The sequence below is a fragment of the Rhinolophus sinicus genome, chromosome 15, assembly GCF_057876585.1.
Source record: "Rhinolophus sinicus isolate RSI-liver-muscle chromosome 15, RSI-T2T, whole genome shotgun sequence".
In the NCBI taxonomy this organism is placed as follows: domain Eukaryota; kingdom Metazoa; phylum Chordata; class Mammalia; order Chiroptera; family Rhinolophidae; genus Rhinolophus; species Rhinolophus sinicus.
In genome coordinates, this window is record NC_142515.1 from 23,175,919 (window position 1) to 23,197,157 (window position 21,239).

At 41.2% G+C, this 21,239-nt stretch overlaps 1 protein-coding gene across 7 annotated transcripts in view; it reads right to left on the minus strand.

Moving 5' to 3' along the window:
- BTRC (beta-transducin repeat containing E3 ubiquitin protein ligase) overlaps positions 1-10,996 on the minus strand; it is a 167,740-nt gene extending 156,744 nt beyond the window's left edge. For 3 of the 7 annotated variants that reach the window (XM_019724949.3, XM_019724948.3, XM_019724946.3), the window contains exon 1: positions 10,828-10,996. In XM_019724949.3, the coding sequence (XP_019580508.1) occupies positions 10,828-10,875 (48 nt within the window). In that variant the 5' untranslated portion in view covers positions 10,876-10,996. Of the gene's footprint in view, positions 1-10,446; positions 10,466-10,827 lie in introns of those variants that run through there. The other 4 variants (XM_019724950.3, XM_074339158.2, XM_074339160.2 and 1 more) reach the window with 4 other exon arrangements.
- Between the last annotated feature and the right edge of the window lie 10,243 nt (positions 10,997-21,239).

The following is a 21,239-nucleotide window of genomic DNA, read 5'->3' on the forward strand; positions in this document are numbered from 1 at the left end:
AGACCTATATGCTGAAAACTATAAGACATTTTTAAAAGAAATGGAAGACACAAACAAATGGAAAGACATTCCGTGCTCATGGATTGGAAGAATCAACATAGTTAAAATGGCCGTATTACCCAAAGCAATATACAGATTTAATGCAATCCCCATCAAAATCCCCATGGCATTTTTTAAAGAAATAGAACAAAAAATCATCAGATTTGTTTGCAACCACAAAAGATCCCGAATAGCCAAAGCAATCTTAAGAAAAAAGAACAATAATGGAGGTATCACACTTCCTGACTTTGGCTTGTACTACAGGGCTACAATAATCAAAACAGCATGGTATTGGCAGAAAAACAGACACATAGACCAATGAAATAGAATTGAGAACCCAGAAATAAAACCACATAAATATGGACAGATAATTTTTGACAAAGAAGCAAAAAACATACACTGGAGAAAACACAGCCTCTTCAATAAATGGTGCTGGCAGAATTGGATAGCCACGTGCAAAAGAATGAAACTGGACTGCTATCTGTCACCATATACCAAAATTAATTCAAAATGGATCAAAGACTTAAGCATAAGACCTGACACAATAAACTGTGTAGAAGAAAACATAGGTACTAAATTTATGGACCTTGGGTTCAAAGAGCATTTTATGAATTTGACTCCAAAGGCGAGGGAAGTAAAAGCTAAAATAAATGAATGGGACTATATGAAGCTTAAAAGCTGCTGCACAGCAAAAGAAACCATCAACAAAATAAAGAGGCAACCAGCTGAATGGGAGAAGATTTTTGCAAACAGTGCCTCCGATAAGGGGCTAATATCCAAAATATACAAGGAACTCATGAAACTCAACAAGAAAAAAACAAACAACCCAATTAAAAAATGGGCAGAGGACCTGAAGAGACATTTCTCCAAAGAGGACATACAAATAGCAAAGAGACATATGAAAAAATGCTCAACATCACTAATCATCAGAGAAATGCAAATCAAAACCACAATGAGATATCACCTCACCCCAGTCAGAATGGCTATCATCAGCAAGACAAATAGTAACAAGTGTTGGAGAGGCTGTGGAGAAAAAGGAACCCTCATACACCGTTGGTGGGAATGCAGACTGGTGCAGCCGCTATGGAAGGCAGTGTGGAGGTTCCTCAAAAAATTACAAATAGAATTACCGTATGACCCAGCAATCCCTCTCCTGGGTATCTACCCAAAAAATCTGAAAATATTTATCCATAAAGACACGTGTGCTCCAATGTTCACTGCAGCTTTGTTTACGGTGGCCAAGACATGGAAACAACCAAAATGTCCTTTGATGGATGAATGGATAAAGAAGTTGTGGTATATATACACAATGGAATACTCTTCGGCGGTAAGAAAAGATGATATAGGAACATTTGTGACAACATGGATGGATCTTGAGAGTATGATGCTAAGCGAAATAAGTCAGACAGAAAAAGCAGAGAACCATATGATTTCACTGATAGGTGGTATATAAACCAAAAACAACAAAAGAACAAGACAAACAAATGAGAAACAAAAACTCATAGACACAGACAATAGTTTAGTGGTTACCAGAGGGTAAGGGGGGTGGGGGGTGAGAGATGAGGGTAAGGGGGATCAAATATATGGTGATGGAAGGAGAACTGACTCTGGGTGGTGAACACACAATGGGATTTATAGATGATGTCATACAGAATTGTACACCTGAAATCTATGTAATTTTACTAACAATTGTCACCCCAATAAAGAAAGAAAGGAAGGAAAGAAGGAAGGGAGGGAGGGAGGGAGGGAGGGAGGGAGGGAGGGAGGGAGGGAGGGGAGAGAGAGAGAGAGAGAGAGAGAGAGAGAGAGAGAGAGAGAGAGAAAGAGCAGCTGGAACTCTCATATACTAATGTAGGAAGTGTAAAATGAAAAAGTTTCACAGTACCTACTAAAGCTAAACATTTCCATACCCTATGACCCAGCATTTATACACCTAGGTAAATACCAAACAGAAATATGTGCTTATATATTCAAGAAAAGACATATACAAGATTATCCGTAATAGCACAATTCACAGCAGCCAAAAAGGAAATAACCCAAATATCCATCAACAGAACGGCCAAAAATTTTAAGTATATTCACATAGTGGAATACTACATAGCAATAAGAATGAACATACTACAACTAACAACAACGTGAATGAAACTTCTTACACACAATGTGGGACAAAAGATGCCAGACGCTAAGAATACATACTGGAATGATTCCATTTATATGAGGTTGAATACCAATAAGTTAAAACTAATCTATAGATATAAGATAATGGTTACACAGACATGATCACTGGGTAAAAATCCAATGAGCTGCATACTTAATGACCTGTACCCTTTTCTGTATACTTATTTTACTTCAATCAAAAGCTTACACAGACACATGCATACACAAAGTACGCTAGAATATTCTTCTTAAATACAAACTGGACTCAGTCCAAACTCCCCAGCCTCCCAACCTATCTTGTTTGTTTTCTTTCTTGTTTTCTATGCACCTTATGGTCAAGCCATACCTATCTACTTACCCTACGCTGCCCATCTCCTGATCATCTGGCCTTTGCCCAAACTACTCCCTCTTCCTGGAATTGCCCGTCTCAGAAACAAGTCTGTCAAAATCTATTCTACAAGATCCAATATACAGCTTTCTTCTTCCACAAAACTTCCAAAGATCTCTCCAGTTAAAACTGACTTCCCCTCCCTTCACTTCTATAGCCCTTTGTGGCTCTATTTTGGCATTTACCAAAGTATGCCTTAAAGAGATTTACAAATGCCTATCTTTTCAATAGATTGTAAAGTTCTAGAGCAGACGGAAGTTTTATTTAACTGTGTATCGTCATCCCCACCTACCCTATAACCACCTCCTTCCACATGTGACACGTTTTTCACTCAGTTTATGTTCATGTTTTTTCAAATCAGGTTGCATGCCAACTATTATGGTCTCAACTTCAGTTCTCAGCCCACTGATTCTGCCGAGTACTACTTATTTAACAGGAAAATGCAACGTTCCAACACAATTCAGGTACGTATAGTCCTAAATTTCTACTGAAAATCTTGGAGAGATATATATATAGGAGTTTTACAGTGTAAATTATTAATTAACACGTTATACATGGTAATTTACAATTTACAATGAACTGAGAGGAGAAAAAAAAAAAGAGACCCTTTTTAAGTAGGTAAGACGACAGATAGCCAATTTCCAGTTAAGAAAATGAGCTGAGTGAGGTGCCTGTTCAAGCCACCACTGTGAGTCCACGGGCCAGTCTACCTGCTACACTGCAATCCACCATCAAATACAGGTGTTCATTTGAGGTACTCGTTTAATAAACATATACTCTCAATGTACTACATTTTAATCTTTCTGTTTCAAAACAATATTCATTGTAGAAAAATTCAGAAAACATTAAAGAATGTGAAGAAAAATCACCTAAGTAACTCTTTTTTGTGTGTTTACTAGAACATTTTCACATTAAATATTTTGAAATATTTCCCATAATCCAGCAATTCACAAATAATCACATTAACAGCTTAATTTAGTATAGTACTTCCTGAGTACAAGGATTAATGAATGCATCTGTGCTGTAAAAACACTATCCACACACTACAATTCCTGGATGTCTCCATGACTTTTCAGAGAAACCCTGAATGTCCCAGACATCTGAGAAGATCAGCACATACCTTTGCAGCCTTAAGCCTAGGTGCAGCGAAGGGACTGAAGAGCTCTAAACCTGCTGCCAAGGGAGCTGCTAGGGAATTCTGTATGACCTTGATTCAGATTCTGTTGCAAACACCACTGGAGTAACATCAACTTTATCCTCCCCAAGGAAGGAATAGCATTATGATATTGAAAAACTTCTCAAGGCATTACTGTGGACTAAAGTCAAGATTCTGATTCTTTCTATATGCCTTTTTTCCCTACATAACATGACTGCAAAGATATCTGCTGTATTAAATTGTGATTCTCGGAGCATCCAACCAACAGGTGTCGTTCAATAATCAAAATGAGAAAGTGCTAATCAGGACAATGCCAACAATGGAAAGCAGAAAAATAGCACAACAGCTATCACAGTAAACATTTGATCATTCTTCTATAAACTAACTGTACTAGATTATCATAGATTATTGTTACTATAGTAGATTATTGTGCAAATTACTCCCTCCTGCCCCTTGACTTTGGGCTTGACCATGTGACTTGCTTTGGTTAATGGAATATTCACAGGTGTGATACAACAAATGATTGAAGGGCACTCGAACAATTGCACTTGCTTTATTTTGCCTTTGCTGTAGCTATGAGAAGAGCTTTGCCAGGGAAGTCATTGCCTCTTTGGTCTGAGTCCCAAAATAACAAGTGGAACAGTCCTGAATAAGCAGCCAAGTTCAGAGTCACCCAACTAATCCCAGCCTATATCATCCAATACCTAGCAAATCCACATATTCATGCAAATAAGTATCTATCGCTGTATGACATATTTTGTGGTTCTTTATCACACAGCAATAACTACCTGATACAATGATACTATGACAACTGTAAAGTTTTATTCCATTTCCTCCATTTCCTCAGATCATTCCTTCAAATGATCAGAAAATCTATACGTATAAAATCTATAGTAACTCTTCCACTCCAGCCACCATCTGACATGCAAAGAAACTGCCATCATATTCCATTGTTTCTCTGCTCTTCAAGGATGAAATACCATAGTTTAAGTCAGGGTCTCAAGTCAGACTGCCTGGGTTTGACCTCAGGCTTCTTGTTAGCAGAGTGACTTTGTGCAAGGTACTTAACCTCTGTGGAATCAAGTTTTCTCATCTGAAAAATGGGGTAACAATAGTATTGAATCTATCTTACAGATTAGGAGAAATAAATGAAATAATATATGTAAAAAAAGTTAGAAGAGCATTTAGAGCAGCACACGGTAAACAATAAATAAATGCTAACTGTTATTTATGATTGACCATATTTAAATAAAACAAAACACACAACTCTCCCACTTCTACTACTATGGTTAGCCTGCTACTGACAGTCAGCTCAGGTCAGAAGCCCGAGAACAGGACGGCAAGCAGACCCGAAAGGAGAGCCAAGTCTCAGGAAAGAGCAAGACCTCAGAAGGAAATTCCAGCTCCAAAGTTTTATCTCAGGCACACAGGAATTCTCTCCCAGCTCTGCGGCTTTTGCTCCCTTGCTCCCCACTCCCCAACTGGCCACATATGAAGGCAATCCAGAAAGTAAGATAATAGTGCCCCAGAGACAAATCATATTCTTAGTTCAACATTAGTCTCAGTATCTATTCCACTGTTATCTCTGAGCCTCTGGTAAAATGTTCTCACTCTTTCTTATCAGGCTTTGAGAAACTAAAGGGAATTATCCAGAGAGTACAAGGTGAATCACGTGGAATACTAGCTGAAATTGTTAAGATCCAGGGGACATTTTCATAGAGATTTTCCACTTCCATTGCCAATTTTAGGATGCTGGGATTGATTTATTAAGAAAAGAAGTTTTCTTTATAGTGACCAAGTTGTTAAACTTTGGTAAATACTGTCTGTTTCATCCTCAATGAATTCTTATAAACATTCAGAAAGCACTTCTGTGCTCTATTAAAACATTGCTAGAAAGTAGACGGGAGTTCAAAATATTTTAATACCACAAAAACACTTTTTTTCTTTCTTCAATTTCATTTTTTTTTTATTGTAATGCTATTTACCATAATATAATCTTATCTATACATGATCAAGATTTTAGCTCGAGGACCTCTGAAAAGGAAAAATGGCTTCTGTCACTCTTCTTGCTTAGCTACCTTTTGTCCTGGTTGAGTCCACTGTCTTAACTGACTCTCCATTGACAGACATTTCCTATGAAGGGTTTCGGAGAATTGTTAGGAATCTTTTGGTTAGAGTCAATATATAGCAAGAGTTCCTACTTCTATTCTAAATAGCTGACTGAAAGCCAAAAGGTAAAGATGAAAAGGAAGGCCTGCTGCAGGATGAGGTGATAGGGTGCCCTCAACAGTGGTGATTTGCGATGCAGCCTGAGTTATTAAGTTGAGCAAGTATTTACTGGGTGCCTACTGCATGCCAGGAGTCATGCTGGCTTCTGCAGATACAAAGATGAATAAATTCTGCACCCGCCCTGCCCCTGGGACATGTAGTGGGGTCAGTGAGCACTAATCAAGGTGAAAGCTGTGATGAGAAAGTCTTGAGTTGGAGAATGACACTGCAGGGCACGGGTGGTCTGAGCTGAGGCCGGGGCTGGGCAGGGGAAGCCTGGGCACCAGGCTATGAGTGGCGTTGACCGTATTCTGGGGCTTGTGGGACTGTGATCTGGGGAGATTCTCGGCAGGCTGAGGATGGGCTGGTGTTGGAATGACTGGTTGGGGGCTGTCACCGAATGTTGGTAAGTGTAAGAGGGCCAGCCTAGGGCACAACAGAGGAAAAGATGATGAGGTGAGCTCCTGAGGGTCACAGTAACTGTGAAAAAGAAAATTAAATAGAAGATCTTACATAATGTCCTGTCTCGCTTTAGCAAGGAAAAAAAATTCTCATCTGCTTCCTGTCTTTAAGGATTTAAAGAGTATACAAATAATACAGAATAACAAGTGGTCTCCTGAAAGTTCATTTTCTAATTTAGCAATAAAAGAATTCTGACAACCATTCAAAACAGAATTTTTATTCCACATCTATAAGTCACTTCCAGTAATTTATTATGTGCACCTATTACAAAGATGAATCAAAAAAATTAATACAAAGAAAATACACTAATTTGTAATTTCATACCCCAATACCTATACTGTATAAAAGTATCCCGAAAAGAAACTGAAGGCTAATGTAAATTGGGAACAGGTAAGGGATACATAGAAACGCTGATAACTTAAACTAAGAAGTGGTTTCAAATGTTCATCCAACCAGCTGGTAATCAACCTTACCAATTTAAAAGCCCACTACAGTGAAAAATCTGAGTATTTTTAAATGCAATTTCTTGCTTTTAGATATATTGCTTCTCAAGCAAATAAGAAAAGTTACTGAATCATTATTAATTCACCCAGTATTATGTCTACAGTAACATTAAGGCAAGTCATGCAGGAGAGCATGTTCGTTCCTTGAGAAGTTAACCTCCAAAAAGAGATGCCTCTAAAACAGTCCTAGTGTTATAACCCACAAATATGGCCGATCCCATTTGTATTTTTAGCCTGAACATCCAACTAGAATAGCATCTATGGTAGCCAGTCTCAAAAGGGCATACCCACCCCCCAGCAACTTCCCCGTGTTTATGCATGCCACTGTCCATGTCTGCAGGTGGAGATTACTGCCCCTCCCTTTGACTCTGGGCTGGCCCTTGACTATCTTTGACCAATAGCGACATTCTCAGACTTTCAAACCTAGGACTTGAAAGAACTGGCTCATTGCCTTCTATTTCCTATCTCCTTGAATGCTCCTCGCCAGCACCATGCTCTAAGGAAATCAAAAGGCCACGTGGAGAGAGGAGGCCCACAAAAAGGAGGCCTGGAGGCCTTTAGAGCCAACTGAACTCTCAGTCAGCCTCCAGCCATGGGAGTGTGGCCATTTTGAACACTCCAATCATGCGGGTGCCCCTGCCAGCACCAAGTAAAGCAGAAAATCCATCAGTCAACCACAGATTTGAAAGAAATAATAAATTGGGTTTTTTTAAGCTACTAAATTTTGGGGTGTTTTGTTAATACAGCAAGTTATCTTTTATGTAGTTTCACTTATCTATAAACTGTATAAAAAATTCTTTTATATGCCCTAAAATTACTTCATCCAAGTTTCAAATGATTCCCCAGTTCTAACATTCTGGAACTGGTTTACCCTGTCCATTTTCTTAAATAAATTTAAAATTCATCCCTCAACTTGTTTTTCCATTATATATATATAGTTTTATTTTTTTTAACTATATCTCTCCTATATGGTGCCTACATTCCCTCAATTATTTTCATTTCTCTTCTCAGGTCCTCTCCCAGTTCCCAATTATCTTTTCTGAGGAATTATAATTTTGTTGACCAAGGAAGTATTAGGAAAGATCCTTGAGGACCTGCTAAAGCTGAATGAGAGCTATTAGCATATAGGTTATTTAACGTAAACTACTGCTTTAATATCATTTATTTCTAGAAGTTAAACTACTTTTCACAAGTATCCAGCATAAACTTTTAAATCTAGACCACATGTGAATTATGGGCAACTCTGCATTAGCAGTCTCATTAATAAGACTTTATTGCAAAATTCCTCACTGAAGCACGACACTAATGTAGTAATGAGCAAAATTCGTAAAAGGGAATATCCATTTCATCTTGGCATTTTTAACAAGAAAACTGCATTTTCTTAAACTATGGAAATCAGGGCATCCACACAAAAACTGTCATTCATAATTCACAACTGAGGGAATGATAAGGCCAAAACAAAGCCATACACTCTATCTAATTATCAATTTGATTAAAAGCATAGCCCTTCCATGTGTACTGTGTACTAATCACTTGGTGCAAGCACAAATAAAATATCTTCCTATCTCAAAACTGACTCCAAGTAAACAGACATGTTACATAGCAGGGTAAATGGGACCAAAGGCAAGTTGAGACTTACTCAGATTCATAATAAGGCTGTTACTGAGCTGAAAAAGAATACCAAATCTCTAACTCTCCATTCTCTGCTTCAGTTATTAAGGTGACATTCTTGGTGACCTTCTTTCAATTGGCCTTTTCTCAAACAGCAGCCACAATAGCAGGCAAGGTCAAAAATAAAAGTAACTAAAGAAAAAACTGACTTCTCTCTCTGGAAACTGACTCAACATTTAATAACACGTGGTGCCCTAAAAGCTGCAAACGACTACATGGCCATCTCCAGATTCACTTTAACTGAATCTGACCATTCTCGAAATACAACTCACTGGTACAAAGCAGAGATCAAGTAATTGAGAATATTCCTAGACTGAGGTCTGATTGAGAGTAGATGATCTCATAATGTCTCTTTATGATCTGTAAATCACACTATTCCATAAAACTAATTCAAGTGTCAAGATTAGGATTAAGTCAACCTCTAAGGAGGAAAATAAAAATAAGCAGCTGCCACTTTTCTGACTTAAATATAGAAGCTGGCTGTAGATATAAAGCAACTTCCTCTTACTTTTGAAATCCAAAAAATGTCAAAGTCTTGTCTTAATATTTTAGAATTTCAACACTGGGCACAAACTCAAGAACCTTCTCCAATATGGAATTTTGTTGATAATACACTCAAACTTTAGTTGGGTGTTTTCGAAAGCACTAACACAAAATAAAGTTTTAGTAAATCTGACCAGTCTCTGAAAATGTACTCTTGTAAATAGGGCCGGTTAAAGCCTAAATGGAATTAGGTTAGTGTCCATGTTTATTTAGATTTATATTGGCTTTTCAGGCAAAGACACAAAATAACAACTAAGAAATAAGATTTGTAGTGACAGGTTACAATTAGTTCTGAAAAGGCAAGACTTGACTGCAAACAATATCAATGCCCCTAAGGCCACCTGTTAAGGTAGAAGTCTATGCATCCCATCATTCTTTAGCAGTAACCACAAAGTCTGGTTATACGCCTAGGATATACAAGAAGCATCAGATTAAAAGCATCAAGTATCAGACTATAAAAAATTGCCAAACATAAACATAGAAGAAGCATGCTACAAAGTTTAAAAACTGGTCTCCAAAGATTTTAAACACACCCACAAAATTCAATCCAAGCTCCTGCTGTGTACTTCAACCTAAAACTGATAAGTAACCACCAATCGTGACATCTCCCATTTCCCATTACCTACATTCCCCCTTTTATCTCCTGAATTTCTCCACTGATCTCATCACTCACAGGTCTTGTGATTCTAATCTCCACCGCCTTTCCTTTCCCAGAAAGTGATATCGCGCCTGGCCCCCACGTTACTATCTCTACAATTTAGCACTTTTGTTTTGTTTTACCCTATTAATATTAATTTTGCCCCCAATCTCCTATAACCGTTTCCTTGACCAATCAACCTCTTGCTTTTCATCTCCTCATCCTAACTACAATATTTAGCCTCTCCTTTCAAAGTAGAGTGTGTACCCCCTTTTCTGACATTTGTAATTCTGGCTCATACTCAACACCCCCCCTTCCTTTCCCAGAGACTGTCACCATAACCCTAGATTCCCATCCCCAGTTCTTATTTTCCTAAGACCTCTTCCTTTCCAGAGTTTGTCAACATTAGTTTGGCCAAGCTGGGATTGCACCCTGAAGGTAAAGGCTATCTCTACGCCCTCATTCTATAAAACTACAAGTCTCGCACCAGCCCTGGCTTTCCTCCACCCTCAGATCCATCTGCATCCAGCCCTGCCGGTCCCCCTCCCCCCAATCTCTTTCCTCCCACTATTCCGCGCTCCCCTTCCCCACTCCTGAATGCACCTCTTCTCCCAAGCCTTACCCGTAACCCTGGCACTGGAAAGGCCCTGCCAGCGGCCTCACTGCGTCTCCCCTTCGAGCACTTCAGTAACTGTCCCCACGCCCCTTTCCCTCCAGGGCCCCGCGCGCCGCCCGGAGCCCCCTCCCCGATTAAGCTCCCGCTGTCACTTGGCCTCTCATCCACAAGATGGCGGAGCTGCTGCCCCCACCCCGGGTCCTCTCCACCACCCCCTCCCGCCTCCCTGGAGCTCCTGTCCCGTCCCCTTCAGCAGCCCCCGCTGCCGGCCTCGGCCCACAGTCCCGCTGCCCCCTCCTCCGGCGGACAGGCTGCCCAGGCCCGAGCCTCAGCGATGCCGCCAACGCCACCGCCTACCCCATTCCCCGGCCTGCACCTTCTCCTCACCATAAACTTGAGCGCTTTTTCCTGCAGCACCGCCTCGGCCGGGTCCATAATCGCCGGGGGCCACTGGGTCTGCACTCCGCCGGGGCCGCCCCTTTGGTGCCAGGCCGCAGCCAACGCAGCGCCCGGATCCCGCCTCCTCTTTCTTCCCTCCGCCCTCTTACCTTTCAGGCACCCGCAGGGGGGCCAGGGACCGGCTATTTCGTGCGCATGCGTAAACGCACTGGCTCACTGGATTTGTAGTTCTGGAGCTTCACGCAGCAAAAAGTGACGTCCCACCGCGAACTGCAACTCCCGCGGCTCACTGCGGCAGGGTCGCGGTGGCTGACAAGCCAAATCTAGACAACTAGCCTTCTAGTAGAGGAAATCAGCTGATGGGAATCGTAGTTTATAGCCTCTACAGGCTGAAAAACGGGAGGGGCAAGGGTGTCTCCGTGGTTACCAAGCGACGCCAGGGACCGCTTGCCTGGCATTTCATAGCAAGATGGCGACCAGTGCCTCAGCTGTAGCCCAAATACTGGGAAAAACTGTGAGGACTCTACAGAGTTCCTAAGACCTGCCTAACTGCGGTTTTAGAGAACTGGACACCCCTAAATTTCATATATCTGACCTCTGCGGGATGGATTTCGACCCAGAGGCGCTGAGCCTATAAGCACCTGGCCGCCCCTTACAGACGAATGCAGAGTTTCAAGGTCCTCCTAAGCAACGCTTCTCCCGAGGGCCTTATTCTCCCCCACTCCAAATCAGGGCCCAATAGAACTCGGTTCTGGAAATTCTCAGGGGGTTAGCACTCAGAAAGTTGAACTGCTACTGCTAACCATGAGATTGTAAGCCCTGCATTAAGGGTCAAACAAGTACTTACCAAAGACCTTCAATAGTGGAATATAATGGCCATCCAGCAAATAAAGCATATAAGTATTTAGTTTGGCCTTGAAAGGGACAGTACAAGTTTATTTTGGAAATTGGGTCTACCCTAGATGGAAAAAACACTAGGGTTGCTCTAAAAATGATAGGATTGTAAAAAAATAAAAATAATAATATGAATTTATAAAATAAGTGAATTGGGGAAATGCCTTTTCACTTATAAGGAAAACTTCCCTTGTAAACTATTCATTCATTAATTCAACAACAGTAAGCACATAACCATGTGGAGACATCGTTCCAAGAAATGGGGATTCATTAGTGAGCATGATAGACCCAGTCTTGTAGAGCTTGCATTTCTAATATGTTGATACTCTGTTCTAGTCATCCCTATGTATTGAACTCAGCACAATACCTAATACACAATAAGCTTTCAGTCAATAAAAAGTTTACTCTTGAATTTTAAAAACAAATTCTATACAAGTGCAAAATGTGAAAGACTTAAAACTCATTCAAATGAAAAATATCTAGAGGTTTTCATAGGACTAAGACAGTCTGTGACATGGTTGCCAAAAAAGCTAAAGGAGGGCCGGCCGGGTGGCTCAGGTGATTGAAGCCCAGTGCTCCTAATGCCCAGGTTGCTGGTTTGATTCCCACTTGGGCCAGTGAGCTGCGCCCTCTATAGCATTGTGAACAACAGTTCTCCCTGGAGCTGGGCTGCCCTGAGCAGCCAGAGGTTGGCGTGAGCTGCCACCTGCTGCTGTGTGCTTTGGAGAGTGGCCGGCAGTGTGAGTGGCCGGCAACCATCCTGAGCTGCCCTCGGCTACTGTGTGCTGCCATGAGCGGTGGGCAGCTGGCGAGAGCTGCCTGTGAGCCGCTGTGAGCAGCGCACCAACGACAAGCGACCGACTGCCTCAGCCAGGGGGAGCGCAAGGCTCAAAATACCAGCATGGGCCAGGGAGCTGTGTCCTACACAACCAGACTGAGAAATAACAGCTTGAACTGGAGTTGGGGGGGTTGGGGGTGGGGAGGGATGAGGAAGAAAGAGGAGGGAAAAAGCTAAAGGAGTCCTAGGCAGCTTGAAGAGTGGTGTCTGGGAAATAGAGGCTTATGGTCTTACTCTGTTTTGAAGCACTCAGATCACACCTGGAGTACTTTGTTCAGTTACAGGCACCATGTTCTACAAACATAGATGCAGGAGTATAGCCAAGAGAAGGATAACCAAAAGAGAAAATACTGATGGATGCTTACTCTGAAAAAAAGAACTCTTAGGAATAACATGACAACTAAATTTAAGTATTCAAAAGTATTGAAAGGCATATATATGTAGCACCATAAGGCAAACTAGGACCAATGGGTGGGATAATAATTATGATGATGATAATAACAGTTATCACTTAATTAGCTCTTTGTGCCAGGCACTGTCGTAGGCATTTTACATTCATAATCTCTAATATTCATAGTAACTGTAAAACAGATATTATCCTTAAGGTACAGATGAAGTGAATGAGACTGGTAGAAGATAAATAACTTGCTCAAGTCATGCAACAAATTATATAGTTAGGATTCTAACTCAAGTCTGCTTGACTCCAAAACCTGTGCTATTTTCACTGACTCACACTACAGTGACATAGGACTCAGACTCAGAGCTTCCTAGTAATCAGAGCTGTCCTGACAAAGGAATAGACTGCCATATTTCTGAAAACATAGAGGCAGGATGACCATCTGTCAGGGGTATTGTCTAGGGGGGTTCAGTTTGGGTGGGAGGTTAAGATCTTTTAAACTCTAAGATCTTATTCTTTTTAGAAGTCACTTGTTGTACTTTTTTATCCAGAGAGGAAGATGAAAATATTGCCTGAGGAGGCTGGCAGTCAGTGGCAGTCCTCACTTTGTCCAGTCATGTAGAGGTCAGGATTAGTCAAGGAGTTTGGGTTTGTCCAGCCAGCTAGACAGTTCATATGCATATGGATTGAAAGTAAGCTGGCAGGGGCTGGGTACACAAAGGGTAAGTCCTTTTTCTTGAAAACTGACCACTCATGGTCAGGCAAACAGAAATCCAAATGTGAATTGCCTTGATTTTCAAGCCTCTCATATCCAACAAAGTTTAAGAAAGTTCATTGGACTAATAGTTAAGAGACCTGGTTCTAGCCCATCCTTTCTCCAGTTAATTGGTTGTATTTGTGCAATTAACTGAACCTCTCTGGTCCTCTCTTTTGTCATCTGGAAAACAAAGATCTCTGCCATCTCTAAAATGGGTGTACCTATGAGCCCGGCTTATGGTGCTTGTTCAAGGAGAAAACTGAATCATTAGAACCTTTAAAGTTCCACATTACTGGAAAACTGGATTTCCAGTGTGAGAAATCGCAGGCTACTGCTGGACTTAATTTCTTCCTCTAATTTCCTTCTTTAAGACCACAGGGTACTCTGGCTTAACCTTGTCTATTAGTGTCTGTATTCAGCCAATAATCTATCAAAATGTCTCTTTCAGCCTCCACCTCCAATGCAAGCCTGTTCCAGACTACCTGCTTTATCTTTTTTGCTTAGTTCACTATAGTATTTATTCACTTCCAATCCAGTTCTCTGACTCTAGGCTCTCTCCATCTGCCTCATCTGACTTCACTTCCATCACATTTCTTCCCTGATCATCCTTTTATGGCTCTCTTAACTACTTTATCATTGCTTAAATTCCTTTTTCTAGCTTTCCAGACCTTTCAAATCTTATCCAATCCTCCCTCTCTAGCCTTACTTCCTACTTGTTTTAATATAACCCTCTGCTCCAAATAGACTGTTCTCCTACTCCACGTGCTCAGCACACTCCTGCCTCCTGGCCTTAAGTTACGGGAGTCATTTTACCATTCTAGAAGGCTTCCTTTTCCTCCTCTTTCCTACTCATCTTTCAAGGTCTGATTTAAATCTTACTTTTAAAAAATAGTTATCTATTGCCTTTTAGCACTACAGCCTGCTCCCTTTACCCTCCCCGCACAGGCAATGTTTATTTGTATGGGTCTTTCAAAATAAATATTGTTTTGTATGCTGCATTTTTTGTAGGAGGTTGTGTGCTACATTTACAATTCACAAATGTAATGTTTTACATATCTTACTATGTTTTATACCTTTTGCACCCAGTATCTATGATTTTAAGATCCATTCATGTTGCTATATGGACATCTAATCTGTTGCTTCTAACTGCTGAATAATAGTCTGATGGTGTGTAGCTCCCACATTCTATCTATCTACTCTCCCAGCAAAGCCTCCAATCACCCCCAATTACTCCCAATAACACTGTAGTGATCAACCTCTTACGTGCCCCCTGAGTGACACTATCTTTGAGAATATTTACCTAAAAATCATACTTGCTGGTTCATAGGCTATTAAGGATACTTAGTTGGACTATGTAATGTCAAACTGCAGTACAGAAAGACCACAACAGTCTACCCTTCCACCACACTACTCCACCACACTTGACATCATTGAGATTTTTGCGCTTTTTTTAAGCCAGTTTACACATTTTACCTTCTCTGGCAACAACCAATCCACAAGAATCATGCCCTCCTGCTCTTCTAACTCCCACCATCTCTGTAGTGTGTGCTTATAACACATAGCAGACTGGAGTCAGAAATATTCCACATCTGCCTGCACTTTTTTCTCATTGCATGTCATTCCCCTCTCCTATACCTGCTGGGGTTCTCAACTCTGATTGCACATAAGAGTCATTTTAGGAGCTTCATGAAAAATATTGATGCCCGAGCTCTACCCCCAAGATATTATGACTTAATAGATCTGTGGTAGGTCCTTGGCAGTGCTAATTTTAAAAGGTTCCCAGGTAATTATAATCTACAGCCAGATTTGAGACCACTGCCTTGGAGTTTAAATGCCAAGTGCCTTCTTACTGACCTCTGGCTATCCAGAGTCCCCCTCCATATCTAACTTGCCTTCCAAAGAATTACTCCTCTCCACCCCGTCCCCCCAATAAAAAAACCTCTATTTTCCAAGGACAGCCAATCAAAGCTCAGGGTTGAATGGAAGCAAAGTGATTAACTGATTACAAAGCCATCAACTATTGGAATATTTGATAGGTTTAATCCTAAATTCAAGAGGTCCCGTGGAGGTAAGAAAAGGTATTCGTATTTCAGTTGGCAGAAGAGATACTGTTTTAGTTGGGGGGCTCAATAAAGATTTCTCCCCTTCTCCTCACTTCTTTGTCCTCATAAAAGGGCAAGAGTCAGTTCCCTACTACTGAAAGTTTGCTGACTTCATTGAGGCTCTACGTTCTTGTGCCTAAGTGGAAGGAGTCATTATTAACAGTGAACTGTGATCCAGATTAGGTTCCCTTAAAAGATACTCCCACTGTCACAGACCAAAGCCTTCCTTATCTGGATAGAGCAGTCAGTCCCCTTCAGGGCAGCTCTGTGGAGTGGGGATGAAGGGGTGGGGCGATAATGGGGCTGCCAGAGAGTTCCAGACAAAGGTAACTACATTTTTGATGGTGCATTTCCGAGAACCAAAACAAGGATAGTGTGACTTTAGGGGAAGAATAGCACCAGATGAGACTGCAGAGGACAATAACAGGGGACTCTATAGGCAAGCTATTATTCAGCCATCATATGCTGGTCAGGTGAACCAGCTGACATCCTTTCTAACTTGGATAAGTGCCTATGCCTTTCCAGCTATAAAATATCTTGATTTTCACCCCAGGTTATAGGCCAAATTAAGGAATTTGGACTTTACCCTGAAGGCTGTAAGAAACTACTGAAAAATTTTAAGCAGGGCTGTAGCATGGTCAGATTTGTATTTTTAGAAAATCTCTATGGCTGGAGGCTGGGGAAAAGATTATGAGCTTTTTGAAATCTTGCTGGGAGAGATGATGGAGGCCTGATGAAGGAGGTGATGAGAACATAAAGAAATTGATAGATTCCAAAGATACTGAGGAGATAGAATCTGTAGGACTTGGTGATTGATTTGATATGTCATGGATGATGTCAAAGATGACTTCTAGGTATCTGGCTCAGGAAACAGGATGAATGAGAAGTGCCTTTTTTTTTTTTTTTTTTTTTTTTTTGAGACAGGAAACACACTAGAAGGAACTATAATGCAGGAGTATAATCAGTTCTTTCTTGGACATAATGCTTCGAGGTATCTGCATATCTGCAAGACTGCCACATGGATTCAGACATTGAGGAGGCAGTTGGATATTTGGAGCTGAAGCTGGAGAGAAAGGCCGGGGCTGCAGGTAGGGATTTTCAGCATATTGGTGGTAATTGAAGCCCCCTAGGAAAGGATGAACACACCCAGAGGAAGTGCCAGCAGGTTTAAGACAGTATCCTGCAAAACCTTAAGACTTACAGGATGAACAGAAGAAGAGGGGCCAGCAAAGCCCAAAAAGTGACCAGAGAGGCAGGAGGAAAACCTGGCAAGTGTGAATCATGGTGGCAGGCAGACGCCATACTGCAGTGAGTTAAAGAGGGAAGGTGAGCAAATGAAGACTGTTGAGTCTCTTCTTACAAAACATGTGACTGTCAAGGGAAGGAGAGGAAAGATAGCACAGTGGTTAGAGGTAGAATTTGGGGGTCCAGGAAAAGTATTCATTATTTTGTTTGAAAGCAGGGAGATTTTAGTTCAAAGGAAACTTAAGAGACATGACAACTAAATGCAATGACTGATCTCTGACTGAGCCCCAGAGTAACATACACACATACACTGACACACAGAAGAGAAAACAGCTAAAATAGATATTATTGGGATAATCTAGGAAAACTGAATATGGGTTGTATTAGATAGTAATATTACATCAATGATAAAGTTCCCAAGTGCGATAATTGTATTGTGAGATTAAGTGAGTTAGAGAATGTCTGTGTTCTAAGGAAATACACACTGAAGTGTTTAGAGTGAAATGTTATGATGCCTGCAACTAATTCCCAAATGGTTTAGGGGGGAAAGTGTGTGTTTGTGGAGGAGGGGGAAGGGAGGGAGCTAGACAACTAAAGCAAATGAAGCAAAATGTTATTAATTGGTGGATCTCCGTGAAGAGTTATGGGTATTCTTTGGACCCTTCTTGGAACTTTAATGAGGGTTTGAAATTTTCCAAAATAAAAACTTGGGGAGTAAAAAGAAGTGAGAAACTTGAGCATATTTAAATGCTGACAGAAAGGATCCGTTAGAGAGAGAAAAGTTGAAGACAAAAACAAGAGATGGGATTATGGTAGAGCCAAGTCCTGAGAAGGTAAGACAGAATGAGATCTGGATGGAGGAATTAGCCTCTGGTGACACAGAGAAAGGAGGAGAGTATGGGTGCAAAAGCAGGTCAAGTATAGAATTGGAAAGGAAAGGCTGAGGAAATCCCCTTCTACTAGGACATTAGAATAGACAACTGGCAATCTCTGCCACACAAAGAAATGAGATTTTTGCATTTTCTGTTCTGGATTATGTTTATCCTCTTTCGTTCATTCATTAGCACAAATAATCAAAAAGCAGTTTTCCTTAAATTAAATTAATGTTGTTCTAAACCAGTGTTTCTCCATGGGGGAAATTTATCCCCAAAGGACATTTAGCAATATCTGTGCTCCAGGTCTGCCGTAGGAAGATGCTATGGAGAACACGGGGTACTTCCTCCTCTTTAAGGATATGCTCTAGAAGTCCAATAAAACATTTCTGCTACATCTCATTGGTAACTGTGTGATCTTGGGTAAGTGACTTAACGTCTCAATGCTCATCAGCAAAATGGGGACTGTAATAGTTCCTATCTCACTGGGCGGCTCTGAGAATTCATAGAAAATCCTTAGAACATTACCTGGCACATAGTAAGTACTCAATAAATGTTAGCAATTAATAATTCTAAATTTCATATAATTTGCACATATAATCAAGATGGGCTCAGTTTGCATCTTTTCCTTCCTGAACAATTTAGTCTTAAAACCATCATGTAGGGCAGAACAAGGTTGACATCCATGTTGAGAGGTGGTCTGGCATGGGCTGTTGAAGCCAAAGTGGTGTGGTAATGGTACCCACATGGAGGAAGACGCGCACATGAGAAATCGGTTACATGCATATACATGCATACATGCATACATGCATAATACACACACACGCTCATATATACATACATTCCCTAGCTCTGCCCACTGAGACAGCCTTGCAGCAGCAATACCCAAGAGCAACGAGTACAATTAGTGTCCAGATCTTAGCTGCTAAATACCATTCTCCACTAAAAGGAATCAGTGTCCCTTGGAAAAGTGGCTGATTCCAAGGCTGGGACAAGGAAAGTACAAGATGAACCTAGAACATTTTGTGCCAGGACACAAGGACATAGTCAAAGAATGATGGAGATAGAAGAACACATCGTTTCACCTCCCAAAATACTTAATGATTTGAAGAAGAAAGAGTAACTTCACAGTGGAGAAGCCTGGCAGGAATAACTTGAATCACGTGATCACAGTGAACATCATCAGTAATGGGGTACACTGAAATTGTGGGTCCCGGGTAGAATGCAATGAGAAGAACAAGATGCTGTGATGGCTACCTCCAAGGTGACACCCAATAATTCTTGCCTCCTGTTATTCACATCCCTCCTATATTGACTAAGGCTGTTGTGCGGAACTAATAAAATATTACAGAAATGATGGAGGTTGACTCCAAAGACGAGGTTATAAAAGATATCGTGGTGTCTTCCTTACTCGCCTGGATCACTTGCTCTGGGGTGAAACAAGACGCTATGTTGTGAGGAATCTCAAGCAGCCCTACAGAGAGGTCCACACAGGAAGGAACTGAAGCCTTCTGCCAAGAAGAGGGGACCAGGACAGCTGTACAAAGACGTCTGGATTCCCTCTCCCAGAATATGTGTCTTCTTGGGGTTCTCCCACAATTGTCCCTTCTACCACCATTGTCCCTCGACTATTCTCCCTATTGTCCCTCCCTATTCTCACTGGCCCAATTGCAAATGAAACCCGTTTGACTTAGTTTGTCCTTACATTTAAAAATAAATAGGCTGACATTTAAAAACAAAGAAATAAAGCACCTTACTTACAATAACAAAACAACCAAGAAAAAGAAAATGCCCAGAAACACCTAGAAAACAGACATACAGAAAGAAAAGTCATGGTGTGTGTGTGTGTGTCTGTGTGTGTGTAACTTTCAATTATGTAAACTTTCAAGCATATAGAAAGGTAAAAAAAAAAAAAAAGAACATAATAAATCTCCTTTTACTCATTACTCAGCTTCAAAAATAATGACTTATGGTCACTTTTGTTTCATGTGTAGCCCCACCCACTTCTTACCCCTGTCTTCTGGATTATATTGATGTAAATCTCAGATATATCATTTCAGCCATGAATATGTCAGCAGATCACAATATATAAGATCATAAAGCTCTGTACACTTTCAATCTCAAAGCTTTCCTGAGCACAGAATTCCCTTCTAACCTAGTATCTTCCTACATTGTAAGTAAATGGACGCATGACGGAATGCTGCTCTCTAGTCTCTTTCGGAGAACTGTCCCAACCATGTCCTAACTGTCAGAGAGCAACCTATCTAAACTTTATCCCCAGTCTCTGGGCTCTCCCTGCTGACTCCAGCGCTAGCCTGAGATTCTCCCCCATTCCCAGTAGAGCTCTGGAGATTGACCCTCAGAACCACTGTCCTGGTTCAAGCTTAGTATTCCAGGTTTGCTGGACCAGGAAGAACACTTTGCCTGGGCTCCAGCTCATGGTAGGGACTCAGTAAATGTTAGATGATGGTGACGATGATGATGATAAGGACCTGACAGAATCCTCAGTCAAGGAGTAAGGTCCAGAGAGGACATAACAATGATTCATTTACCAAGATTTGGCTTTGAGGCCTTAACTTGAATCTAAGTATGGCAGCGTAGTTTTTTATTTATTTGTTTTAATTCACCTTCTCTAGAACATGGGGAATTTAACAGAATGAGACGCTCTATCACATAATACTGGAGATGTGCAAAGGGTTGTAAAGTTGGGCTTTTATTATTTCATGATGAGGGCTCACTCACCTCCCAACATTCTCCCCAGTTCAGTCATCTGTCAGGGAATCTGACTGAAGGGATCCTTTAGAGAAAAGGCCAGACCATGGGAGACAGGATTGAAAGAAGATCTTAGGATGGGCTAATGAGTGGAGGTAAAAAAGGGAGAGAAGAGGCAAGTGGAAAGACATGGTGGGCCTCCCTCTAGGTCAGAGGACACAAAGGCCCCACACTGACATGGGTGGGAAGAAAGCCAATGACAGAGCCGGCAACCACTTTTGAATCCTCCGGTCTCTTTGTCGTTGTAACATTTTTATTCAAGTCTTCAGTACTAGATGAGAATTTGAATGGTTAGGACACAGACTGTGCTGCCCCCTCCCTTCAATGTCAGGGGTGTCAGTGACAGTGTCCTGGGAAACAAAGCAGTGTAGCTGCTAAAACCACCAGTGAGACTTCTTGGTTCTAAACCTCTGAGCTCCTGAACAGAGCTCTTCTGTGATTCTCCCAGCAATAACGTGAGAAACCAGAGGAAGCAGACAACTCAGAGGCTTCCTGCAAAACTAGTTCAGGGACACCGACCTCC